The 12205-nt window shown below is 43.1% G+C and overlaps 1 protein-coding gene across 1 annotated transcript; it reads right to left on the minus strand.

Moving 5' to 3' along the window:
• Positions 1-6113: 6113 nt before the first annotated feature.
• Positions 6114-11474, minus strand: LOC131197087 (uncharacterized protein K02A2.6-like). The gene is made up of 5 exons (XM_058180763.1): positions 11471-11474; positions 10067-10980; positions 9152-9971; positions 8385-8533; positions 6114-6131 (listed from the first exon to the last, which is right to left on the minus strand). The coding sequence occupies exons 1-5, from the start codon at positions 11472-11474 to the stop codon at positions 6114-6116; spliced, it is 1905 nt and encodes a 634-aa protein (XP_058036746.1).
• Between the last annotated feature and the right edge of the window lie 731 nt (positions 11475-12205).

Raw genomic sequence — 12205 nt, forward strand, 5'->3', positions numbered from 1 at the left:
ACCATGTAAATTGCAACATATAAAAAGTTTATTAAGGAATTCCTGGGAATACCTTCATCCTTGTAAAAAAAAAAAAGTAAAATATGCCCATATTCTTGATAACAAAGTCATAATGAGTCTAGAGTCTAGACTACTCTATTTTAGGCTGCACATGAAGAAATATAAAACTACAAATCATGTCAGTTAAAAAAAGTAATATTCCACATCAAAAGAGATACCAGGAGAAGAACTCTCCTTTAGCTAGATTTTCATTTGAAGGTGATATTATGATTATGATTTGTCATACAGTCAGCCAGATGTTTAAACTGTGTTTGGCATTTTTAGCCATCTATCGCATCCTTCCCAAGGACTTGAAATAAGCAGATTTATTGTTTGATAAGGTTAAAGGTATTGTGACAAGATATAAGCTGTTCCAGGTAAAACCGCCTTTTGACTGATGGTGACTTTGTCAATGCTGATGGTTTTCCAGTGGTGCTGCAAATATTTTGGGATTGCACCTAAGGTGCTTGGTACTACCTTTGCCACAGTCATTCTATTTCTATTTGCAGGTCTTTCTATTTTGTGATTTTCTCCAATTATTTCTATTCTATTCTGCTGTCTCCAGTTATTGCAACATAGACTATCCAGATGTTTTTCAACATAGACTATCCAGATGTCTTTGTTTTCAACAATTGTTACGAATAGGGTATTATTTATTTATTTTATTTATTTATTTATTTATTTATTTATTTTGTCACAACAATATATGTAGGAATCATACAAAAGATTATATAGTATATAAACATATATGAGTAAATATAAGGAGGTATAAGCATATATATAGAAAGAAGAAAAGAAAAACAATAGGACAGGAACGGTAGGCACGTTTGTGCACTTATGCACGCCCCTTATGGTCCTTTTAGGAATGGGATGAGGTCAATAGTAGAAAGTTTTTGGATAAAGCTTTTAGGATTATGGGAAGAGACCACAGAGTCAGGTAAAGTGTTCCAAGCACTGATGATTCTGTTACGGAAGTCATATTTTCTGCAATCTAGATTAAAGCGGTTGACATTAAGTTTAAATCTATTCGTTGCTCTAGTATTATTGCAATTAAAGCTGAAGTAGGCTTTAACCGGAAGGACATTACAATAGATGATTCTGTGAGTTAAGCTTAGGTCTTGTCGAAGGCGACGGAGTTCCAAGTTTTCTAAGCCTAGGATTTCAAGTCTGGTGGGATAGGGTATTCTATTGTTTTCAGAGGAATGGAGAACTCTTCTTGTAAAATATTTCTGGACACGTTCAATTGTATTGATGTCAGAGATGTGGTGAGGGTTCCAAACAGGTGAGCTGTATTCTAGAATTGGTCTAGCAAATGTTTTATATGCTCTGGTTAATAGTGTGGGGTTTTTGGAAAAGAAACTACGCAAGATTAGGTTTACAACTCTTAGAGCTTTTTTTGCTATATAATTGCAGTGGGTTTTGGCACTTAAATCATTTGACATGTAAACTCCAAGGTCTTTAACGGGATGGGGGTCATCTGTAAGGTAATGTCCATCTAGTATGTACTTAGTTTTTGGGTTCTTTTTTCCTATATGTAAGACTGAGCATTTGCTGGTTGAAATTTGGAGCTGCCAATTTTTAGACCAAGCGGTTAGATGATCAAGGTCGTTTTGAATGATAGAAGTATTGTCTGTGATGTTAAATAGTTTGACATCATCAGCAAAGAGAACACAATTACTTGAGATATGGTCACAAAGATCATTAATGTATAGTATAAAGAGTGTTGGTCCAAGAACTCTGCCTTGAGGAACGCCACTCTTGACAGGAACAGGATTTGATAGAGCATTGCCAATTTTGACCACTTGTTGTCTGTTAGACAGAAAAGCAGATATCCATTTGTGGAGGGGTCCTGAGATGCCATAGGATATTAGTTTTAGGAGAAGTTTATCATGTACTACTGAGTCGAAAGCTTTGCAGAAGTCTATGTAGATTGCATCTATTGATTTGCCTTGATCAAGATTTGAAGTCCATATGTTTTTGCAGTGCAGAAGTTGTAAGTTACATGTATTATGTGATAGGTGTCAAGCTTCAAAAGGTGCTTTTGCTGTTGCAACTATTATTGCTTCTCATCTTGCCAAAGAACTGGGAGGGGGAGGGAAAAGGGAGATAGAACTGAAATTCCAGACATCAAGATGCCAGCTGTGAGAACCAAGGAAGTTTCAGCAGGTGTTTACCAGAGACATAAGACTTTCTCACAACAATACCAGGAGTCTCCATTGTACAATGTGACCTAGTCTAATGCGGGGGGGAGGAAAGACCTTAATTGTAACTATGTGGGTTTGCACAGGAAATGGTTAGATCTGATTTTATAATATAATATAACAACAGAGTTGGAAGGGACCTTGAAGGCCTTCTAGTCCAACCCCCTGCCCAGGCAGGAAACCCTACACCATCTCAGTCAGATGGTTATCCAACATTTTCTTAAAAATTTCCAGTGTTGGAGCATTCACAACTTCTGCAGGCAAGTCGTTCCACTTATTAATTGTTCTAACTGTCAGGAAATTTCTCCTTAGTTCTAAGTTGCTTCTTTCTTTGATCAGTTTCCACCCATTGCTTCTTGTTCTACCCTCAGGTGCTTTGGAGAACAGCCTGACTCCCTCTTCTTTGTGGCAGCCCCTGAGATATTGGAACACTGCTATCATGTCTCCCCTAGTCCTTCTTTTTATTAAACTAGACATACCCAGTTCCTACAACCGTTCTTCATATGTTTTAGCCTCCAGTCCCCTAATCATCTTTGTTGCTCTTCTCTGCACTCTTTCTAGAGTCTCAACATCTTTTTTACATTGTGGCGACCAAAACTGGATGCAATATTCCAAGTGTGGCCTTACCAAGGCATTATAAAGTAGCCCTAACACTTCACGTGATCTTGATTCTATCCCTCTGTTTATGCCTCCCAGAACTGTGTTGGCTTTTTTAGCAGCTGCTGCACACTGCTGGCTCATATCTAAATGGTTATCCACTAGGACTCCAAGATCCCTCTCACAGGTACTACTATTGAGCAAGGTACCACATATACGGTACCTGTGCATTTTGGTTTTTTTGCCTAAATGTAGAACCTTACTTTTTTCACTGTTGAATTTCATTTTGTTATAGCGCCCAATGTTCAAGTCTGTCAAGATCTTTCTGTAACTTGAGCCTATCTTCTGGAGTGTTGGCTATTCCTGCCAACTTGGTGTCATCTCCAAATTTGATGAGTTCCCCGTCTATCCCCTCATCCAAGTAATTGATGAAGATGTTGAAGAGTACTGGGCCTAAAACAGAACCTTGGGGTACTCCACTGATTACTTCCCTCCATGTGGATGTAGTTCCGTTGAGGACTACATGTTGAGTGCGATTGGTCAGCCAGTTACGAATCCATCTGGTGGTGGTGCTGTCTAACCCACATTTTTCTACTTTATCTTTACTACTTTATTTTGCCCTTATCTTTGCTGATATGATGTACTCAATAAAGTTTTGCATTAAGAGATTGGATTGTCTCTATCATGCTTGCTTTGGTTGGATTTGTCTGTCAGAACATTGACAATACATGGTTGGGTTGGGTTGGGTTTGTCTGTCAGAAAGTTGACAATTTGTTTGTCTGAATTCTAAAATCCCAGAACAATTTAGCTTCTTTGTTTTTTATTACTTTGTCTATTTTATGGTACCACCAGTCCTAATTTACAGAAAAATGATATTTCTTGCAAATAACTCAATGTATCATTGTTTCTATTATTATTATTATTATTATTATTATTATTATTATTATTATTATTATTATTATTATTATTATTATTATTATTATTATTATCATTTACTTTATTCATTAAACATGAAACTCAGTCAACTAAACATTCAAAAATGCATCACAAATACCACTGGTATTGACTGGTGATAATGGTTCATACCGTATTATTATTATTATTATTACTACAGCTACTACTACTACTACTACTATTACTATTAATTTTTTAGCTAGTGTTGGCATTCATATGCATCAAATTTTTCCTAGGAACCTACGTTGTCATAATTTATTGGCATAATATAGGTGTGGATCCAAGAAGTGTGGCCTTTTTCAAGTGACTGGTGGAAATATTGTCAATGCATAGATTTTTAAATGCTGTCCAATATTTTTTGGTATGGCACCCAGTGTGCCAATAAAAACTCGGATCACCACATTGTGGTCAATATCAAATTTTAGACCTTGATACTTTGGGATTTTCTCCAATTCTTTGTCTTCTATTCTGCTATCCCCTGGTATGACCACATTAATTATCTACCTGTTCTTCTTTTCAAAAATAGTTATATCTGGTGAGTTATGAGCCAAGATTTTATCAGCCTGTATTTGGAAATCACATAATTATTTAATTATGTGCTCGTTTTCAACTATTTTATCAATTATATGTTCACACCAATTTTTCATTACTGGTATATACAATTTTTACAGATATTCCAGTGATTTATTTTGGTGATTGTGTTGTGCCATTGTTTTTTGGATAAATACACCATCCCAACAAGAATTAACATAGACTTTCTGGGACCTGCAGTCATAATAACAATTGACAGCAACAGACCACAAATGCAATTTCTGCAAAGAAGCTAAAGAAATAGTGAACCATCTGGTTAGCTACTGCAAAAAGATCACAAAGAGTGACTACAAACAATGGTAAGGCAAAGTAGCAACAATGGTACATTGGAAGATCTGCAAGGAATACCATTTGCCTACAAGCTAGAACTGATGGGACCATAAAATAGACAAAGTAATAATAGAAAATGAAGACGTTAAAATGCTCTGGGACTTAGAAATCTGTAGAGATTCTGAGTCATCCAGGTCACGGTTGTCCCAAAGGCGCTTTTTCAGGAGGCAACTGGACTTTCTTATTTTTCTTTGAAGACGTTTCACTTCTCATATAAGAAGCTTCTTTAGCTGTGACAGGATAGTGGCAAACAGACAAGACACCTGCCACACAACACCTCAGCTTTAACAACTGTCAATAAGAAAGACAAAAGAATTCTGGATAGTGGGCATGGCAGTACCTGGAGACAGCAGAATAGAAGCGAAGGAACTGGAGAAGATAACAAAATACAAAGATCTGCAAATAGAAATGAATGACTGGCAAAAGATAGCAAAGCTAGTACCAATAGTAATAGGCACCTTGGGAGCAATCCCAAAACAACTGGAGCACCACTTGAACACCATGGGCATTTGACAAATTCACCATCAGTCGGAAAAGGCAAGTTTACTCGGAACAGCTTACATCCTGCGATGATGCCTTTTACATCATCAAACAGCCACACCTGCCTATCTCAGGTCCTGGGGAAGGACCCAATATGTGGATAAAAATGCTAACTCCAATCTGAACATCTGGCTGATTTTGTGATGAAATATAATACTTTATTAAACTGAAACGCAGCCATGCCCTCCCACTATCCTTTTTAAAGGGAGACAATTCAGCCTTGCAGATTATGAGTTTAAGGTGATGGTCCTGCTGAGCAATCAGAATCACGTGGGATTTACAATTCAGTAAACATTTATAGGATTGCACTTTTTAAGTGGAGCAGTAAACACAAGCACTGACTTGCCTAAGGTGAAGCTTCCTGCTTCAGGCAGCCCCCCTGGAACGAAGGTGGGGGGGGAGAGATCAGATATCTGAATGATGCAGCGAGCTTTTGGAAATATTTGGCAAGGATAAGTGGCTGCTACGGGACCTTCCCTTGAAGAGGAAAATAACTTGGATCTGAGTTAAGGAAGTATCAAAGGGAGGAATGGTTTAAGATTTCCTTATTGGAATCACTGTTCAGAAGGGCTTGCCTCATACACATTCATACATTCATGTAGGTTTTCCCCCAGGAAAGAGGGCAAGTTAAGTAAAACAACCCAGGTGAAAGGCAGCTATGAGAAAACAAAGGCCAAAAGGAAAGCAAAGGAAGAAATGGGGGTGAAACAGGGGGCAGGGAGATCTAGCAGCCCTATCATTGCAGCACTTCTGCTATTCCAGACTGAGCTTCCAGAAGTAGCCACAAAACAATAAGCGTACTTGCTAAACTATTAAAAAGGAAGCTGCTTCCACGAATCTCAATTTCTCCCTATGGAGCTCTTAGCCCAGCAAGAGCACCTGATAGACAAAAACATTTTAAAGACAATACCGTTTATTTCATGCCCTCTGTAGGATCTGTCATGATGTTCATTGTTGAATCAATTTTAAATAGCTAGGTTAGTTGGCATTAAAATGTCACCAGTCACAGAATGTTTAATTATTGCAATCATCTTTTCCTTAAAAAAAATGAAATGAAATCCACAGTGGTTTCTTTCACCAACTGATTTATTTCAGCTATAATTTTTGTTTAATTAATAGGGGATTTTGTTCTGACCTGGAGGGTGTAAAGAACTTGAGCAGTATCTCTGCAATTGAATTCAACTTGCCTGTGCCTGTTTCACAAATGCATTTTAGCATTGCCCAGACTTATTTTCAGGATACATGTTTAAAGGACATAATCAAAAGGGCCAAACATTTTGACAAATTATTCTTTGAAGGTTATAGCTGAGTAGTCCTGCTTGAAGTACGAAATATATACACAAAATATAATTAGGGTACTCATCTTGTAGAAGACAGTAAAAATACACTACAGAAATAGCCTCTGTCTATAAATAACATGTTTTACATAAGGTATAAGTAACTATAGCAACTTGGTTTGAAATGAGGAGTCCCATATAAAGACCTCCCTGAGTGAGAATGGCAAGTTGTGAGTGCTATCAGTATAAATACTGCTGGTCACCTGTTGTGAAACTGAGAAGAGAGGAAGTTTGGATTGAAAGCAGAGGATGGATTGTCAGATGAGACACACTGACTCAACCCAACTGGAATGCCAATCCATGGACACCCTCAAGGGCTCAGTGGGTTCTTATTGCTGTTGTTTGCTCCATTATTCTTTTCTCTGCATTCTTTTGAGTGCAAAGATTGCAAAATCAGCAAGATGATCTGCACATACTGTAAGCATCTCAGTTGCTATCAAAGTCATTCAATAGCCTCAGATAAGACCCATAGAAAAGACAGCTGCTTTAAGAAGTTGTAGACAGATACTATGTGAGTACCCCGAGTACTCCAAAGCACTTTTTTGCCTTCATATCTGAAACAGTGCACAGCCCCAATTGCAATTTGGGTAAAATGACAGTGAGCGGACTATCATTGTTTGAAAGCCCATGGTAACCTATGGTCATGAAAAATGCTTCTGCATTCTTTTATTGGTTAACTGGAAATTGGCAATGCCTTGCTAATAAACATATCCATCTAATTTCATGGCAATAATTCAGAAGTGACTGGTTGTTATTTTCTAGAATGTCTTTTGTAGCCTATCTTTGTCCCAATTCTTTGCTGCGTTTCAAGGTCATCAGAAATGAAGATCCATGCAGGTCAGCTTCAAACTAGTTAGCGATGGACTAGTAACTAGGAAAGGTGATAATAGAAAGTATCTAGAGGTACTAAAGAATAAGAAAGCAAAATCATTTTAACTGAAAGAGTGGTTGCTGCTAGGTAAAGGTTTGCTACTAACTATGAAAATGTTAACACTATAATTTTTCCAGTTGTTACTTATGGCTGCGAAACTTGGACTCTGAAAAAGACAGATAGAAGGGTGGACGCCTTTCAATGGTAGGGTTGGATGTGACTATTGCACATCCCACGGACTGCAAAAGTAACAAACAAATAAATCCTAGATCAAACTTCACCAAAAAATATCACTTGAAGCTAAGACTGCCAGAGACTGTAGTACTTTGGTCATGTCATGAGAGCTGATTCAGTCAAAAAAAAACAATTACGCTGGGTGTTAGATTCGGGCAATAACGAGGCAGGAGACCAGATGAGTAACAACAGCTCTTTAGTTTATAGTGAACCCAGCAAAGACAAACGGCAAAAACCCCTCTTTATATACAGTTCTGGCTGAGGCTTCAACCAATCAGCAACGTGCTATTTCCCGCCCAAATTTCCCTCCAAAACTTTTAAAGATACATTACACTCCTTCCCTCCCAGAATGCATTGTACCCATATTTACATAACATTAACATTTTATTTCTCTACGTAGTCACGCAAGTAGACAGGGCGTCTCTTAGCCCTTTCGGACCTGCGCAGTTCATTCTCTGGGAGTGAGTCGAGCTGGCCGGAGGGACTGTGAGTTCCTCCCAGCTCCTCCTCTAGGCCATCCGGCCCTGGACTAATGGCAGCGTCGTCCCTGTGATCGTCAGGAGGAACCGGTTGGTGTCGCTGGACTTCGTCAGACCCAGATAAGTCCTGCGTTTTTTCTCGGTTTGAGTCAGCTGTGGATTCAAACATGTGGTAGTCAGGGCCTGCCTGATCTGTTTCTGCATTACTTACTATTCGTTTTCTTATTTGGTCTATGTGGCACTTCCAAACCCGGCCATCCTCCATATCTATCAGATATGATTTGGGCCCGGTTATTTCAAGGATTGTCCCCTTTAACCACGTTGGGCCCTCGCTATAATTGTGTGCCCATACTGACTCGCCTATTACCATTTCTCTTGTTTTACCGGTTGCCCCCTTGTACCCGTCTGGGGTGTAGGCTGGGTTTAGGCGGTCTAATGGGCATCTGAGCTTCCTGCCCATCAACAACTCTGCCGGGCTACGGCCTGTTGTCACACAGGGGGTTCTGTGTTGAACGGCTAGGAATGTGTCTATTTTTGTTTGCCAATCGCCTGGCCTTATCCTGGATAACGCTTCTTTTGCGCTCCGAACGAAACGTTCTGCAAGGCCGTTCGTCGCCGGGTGGAACGGCGCCGAGAGGACATGTCTGATGCCCTCCTCCGCCAAGTACCCCTCAAACTGGGTTGCCGTGAATTGCGGGCTGTTGTCGGAAACTAGGGTGTCGGGCAGACCATGGGTTACGAACAGGTGTCTCAGGACTGAGATCATGGACTCGGCCGTCATGGATCTCATAAGAATGATTTCTAGCCATTTGGAATAGGCATCGACTACCACTAGAAAGGTTTGCCCGTTGAACGGGCCGGCGAAATCGATGTGAATCCTAGACCATGGCCCCTGGGGTTTCTCCCACTCGCGGATTGGGGCCGTAGGGGGTAGTGGCCTAGACTCCTGGCAGGCTTGGCATTTCCCTACCCTGTCGCTAATTTCCTTGTCCATTAATGGCCACCACACATAGCTCCTTGCTAACCCCTTCATTCTCACAATTCCCGGGTGGCCTTCATGCAGAAGTTCTAATACTTTTTTCCTTAATTTCTCCGGGATCACCACCCTATCCCCCCATAACAGACACCCCCCTTGAGCCGATAGCTCCTCTCGTTTCTTTACAAATTCCTTGAAACGCTCACCCGGCGCAGCGGGCCATCCCTTTTGTACCCAACCAATTACAGTTCTTATTGTAATGTCCTTGTAAGAAGCCCTGGCCACTTCCTTGGATGTGACTGGGCCCGAGTCCAAAGAGTCAATCAGTAGGATGGGTGCCCCCGGGGTAGGGTCTTCAATGGTTTCCGGTAACGGGCATCTGCTCAGGGCGTCCGCATGCCCTAACTCCTTTCCTGGCCGGTGAAGCAATTTGTAAGAGTAGGCCTCCAGGAATATAGTCCATCGGGTCAGTCTGGGTGAGAGAGCCACGGGCGTTGGGCGGTCGCCTGCCAATAGGCCTAGTAGGGGTCTATGGTCTGTGACTATCTCGAAGTCACGACCGAATACATATTCATGAAACTTCTTTACCCCGGAGACTATAGCCAATGCTTCTCTATCTAGCTGACTATAGTTCCTCTCGGCCGAAGACATTGTTCGGGAGTAATACGCTATAGGGGCTTCTGTCCCATTTGGCAATCTGTGGCTGAGCACAACCCCCACCCCGTAGGGGGATGCATCACAAACTAGCACTAGGGGTAGCGTGCCGTTGTATTGAATGAGGAGGCTATCACTGGATAGGAGGTTTTTAACTCCTTCGAATGCCTGGCTTCCGCCCTTCCCCATGACCACACAGCTGTCTTCGCTAGTAATTTGTGTAGCGGTTCAGCGATTGTTGCCTTGTTCTTTAAGAACACCACGTAGAAATTTACCAGGCCCAAAAATGCCTGTAATTCCGCTTTGTTTTGGGGAGCGGGGGCCTTCCTGATGGCCCGTACTTTGCTCTCAGTGGGGTGGATCCCTTCCCTGTCTATCCGGTAGCCCAGGAATTCAACTGACCCTACCCCGATCTGGCATTTGTTCAGCTTTACCTTAAGTCCGGCAGACCGGAAAATGCCCAAAACTTTTCTCAGCCGTACTCCTAATTCCTCTAAATTGTCAGCAGATACCAAGACATCGTCGAAGTAGGGCACCACCCCGGGGAGTCCCTGCAATAGCCGCTCCATTAGGTTCTGGAATAACCCTGGAGCCACGCTAATCCCAAACTGCAGCCGGGTGCATTTAAAAGCACCCCGGTGCGTGACGATTGTTTGCGCTTCAGCTGTGCTGCTATCTACGGGTAACTGTTGATAGGCTTGGGCCAAATCCAGCTTGGCGAAAACCTGCCCTTGACCCAACGAGTGCAGCAAGTGTTGCACCACTGGAACGGGGTATGCACTCTTCTGCAATGCTTTGTTAAGCGTTGCCTTATAGTCAGCGCAAATCCGGACCGATCCGTCCGGTTTGACTGGGGTGACTATGGGTGTCTCCCATTTTGCGTGATCAATGGGCACTAGTATCCCCTGGCTTACTAGCTTGTCCAACTCCCGGTCGATCTTGGGCTTAAGGGCAAAGGGAACCCTCCTAGCTTTCAACCGGATAGGGGCAACTTGTGGGTCTAGGTTAAAAGAAATAGGGGTTCCCTCGTACTTGCCCAGGCAGTCCTTGAAGACGTCCTCGAACTCCTTCATAAGTTCTTGTTTGAGGTCGACTTCGTTCCTGAAGACCCCGGTCACTCCCATGCCCAAAGCTCGGAACCAGTCCAGTCCTAACAAGCTTGGTAAGGTTCCGTCAACTATAGTGATCGGCAGGATTTTCCTGAACTGTCCATACTTGACTTGGACGGACATTACCCCTCGAACAGGGATCCGATTCCCTTGGTAGTCCTGTACCCGCAGCTTCTGGGCTTGCAGCTTGCGCTTCGCGATGGCAGGCAAGTCTTTTACGAGTGTGTCCCAGGACATAATCGTGATCGATGAGCCGGTGTCCACTTCCATTTGGCACGGCACCCCTTCAATGTATGTCCTTGTGAAAATCTTTTCCTCTAGTTTCGTTGATGCGAGCCCCACTCGCACGGCAGTCTGGTTCAGTTTCGCGCCTTTTTTGAATGGACCAATCCCGGGCCGCTTCGCTGCTCCCGCGCTCTGATTGGTCGGTTTGGATTTTTGGCGGGAAGGTTGGGGGGCTCGGCAGGCCTGCACTATGTGGCCTTTCTTCTCGCACCGCCGGCAAACCGCGTCCCTAAACTTGCAGTGTTGTCGTTGGTGTTGTCCCCCGCAACTCACGCATTCGCTCCGGTCCTCTCTCTCCGGCCTTCCGGTGTGGAAAACCTCGTCCTTTTCCTCACCTTCCGATTCGGCCTGGACTTCCTCATTGTGCACTGGGGTTGTCTTCGCTCCAGCCCCTGGCGCGCTCGGCATTTGCAGGGTCTCCACCGCTTTGGTGGACATCTCGTGAGCCCTGGCCTCGTCCAGGGCTATTGCCAGCGTCAGGTTGCTTCTCGACAGCAGCCGCCGTCGCAGACGGATGTCTCTGACCCCACAAATGAGCTGGTCGAGCAATGCGTCTTCCAAATCTCTGTATTCACAATGGTTCGTGGCTTTTCTCAACGCCGCCATGTACACACTAATCGATTCACCCTCGCGTTGTAGCCGCTGTCGCAACTCGAACCGTTGGACGAACTTTGAGGGTGTTGGCGCGTAGTGTGCTCGAAGTGCCGTTTGCAGAGTTTGCCACGGTACCGACTGTACCGGCGTTGGCTCTGAAAGCGATTCTGCGGTGTCGAAAACCTCCGGACCGCAGTGGCTTAGGAAGTACGCTCGCTTCCTATTGTCTGAGACTCCTTGGAGTTCGTTCGCTTCGAGGAAACACTCGAAACGAGCCATGTATGACCCCCATTTCTCCTTAGCTGGGTCGAATGGCGCTGGCGGTGTGTAGCTGGACATCGCTGCTTTCCGCCCCTTACTGACTGGGTTTGCTAATTCCTGGTTACTTCGCTCTTTCAGGTGACCTCGCTGCCT

This window comes from Ahaetulla prasina, chromosome 1, assembly GCF_028640845.1.
Source record: "Ahaetulla prasina isolate Xishuangbanna chromosome 1, ASM2864084v1, whole genome shotgun sequence".
Taxonomy (NCBI): Eukaryota; Metazoa; Chordata; class Lepidosauria; order Squamata; family Colubridae; genus Ahaetulla; species Ahaetulla prasina.

Coding starts and splice junctions, on each gene's coding strand:
- LOC131197087 (XM_058180763.1), bottom strand. Junction 9,972..10,066: donor TGGGCCTGGTAAATTTCTAC/GTGGTGTTCTTA, acceptor GGCGGAAGCCAG/GCATTCGAAGGAGTTAAAAA. Junction 8,534..9,151: donor ATTAATGGACAAGGAAATTA/GCGACAGGGTAG, acceptor AAATGGTAATAG/GCGAGTCAGTATGGGCACAC.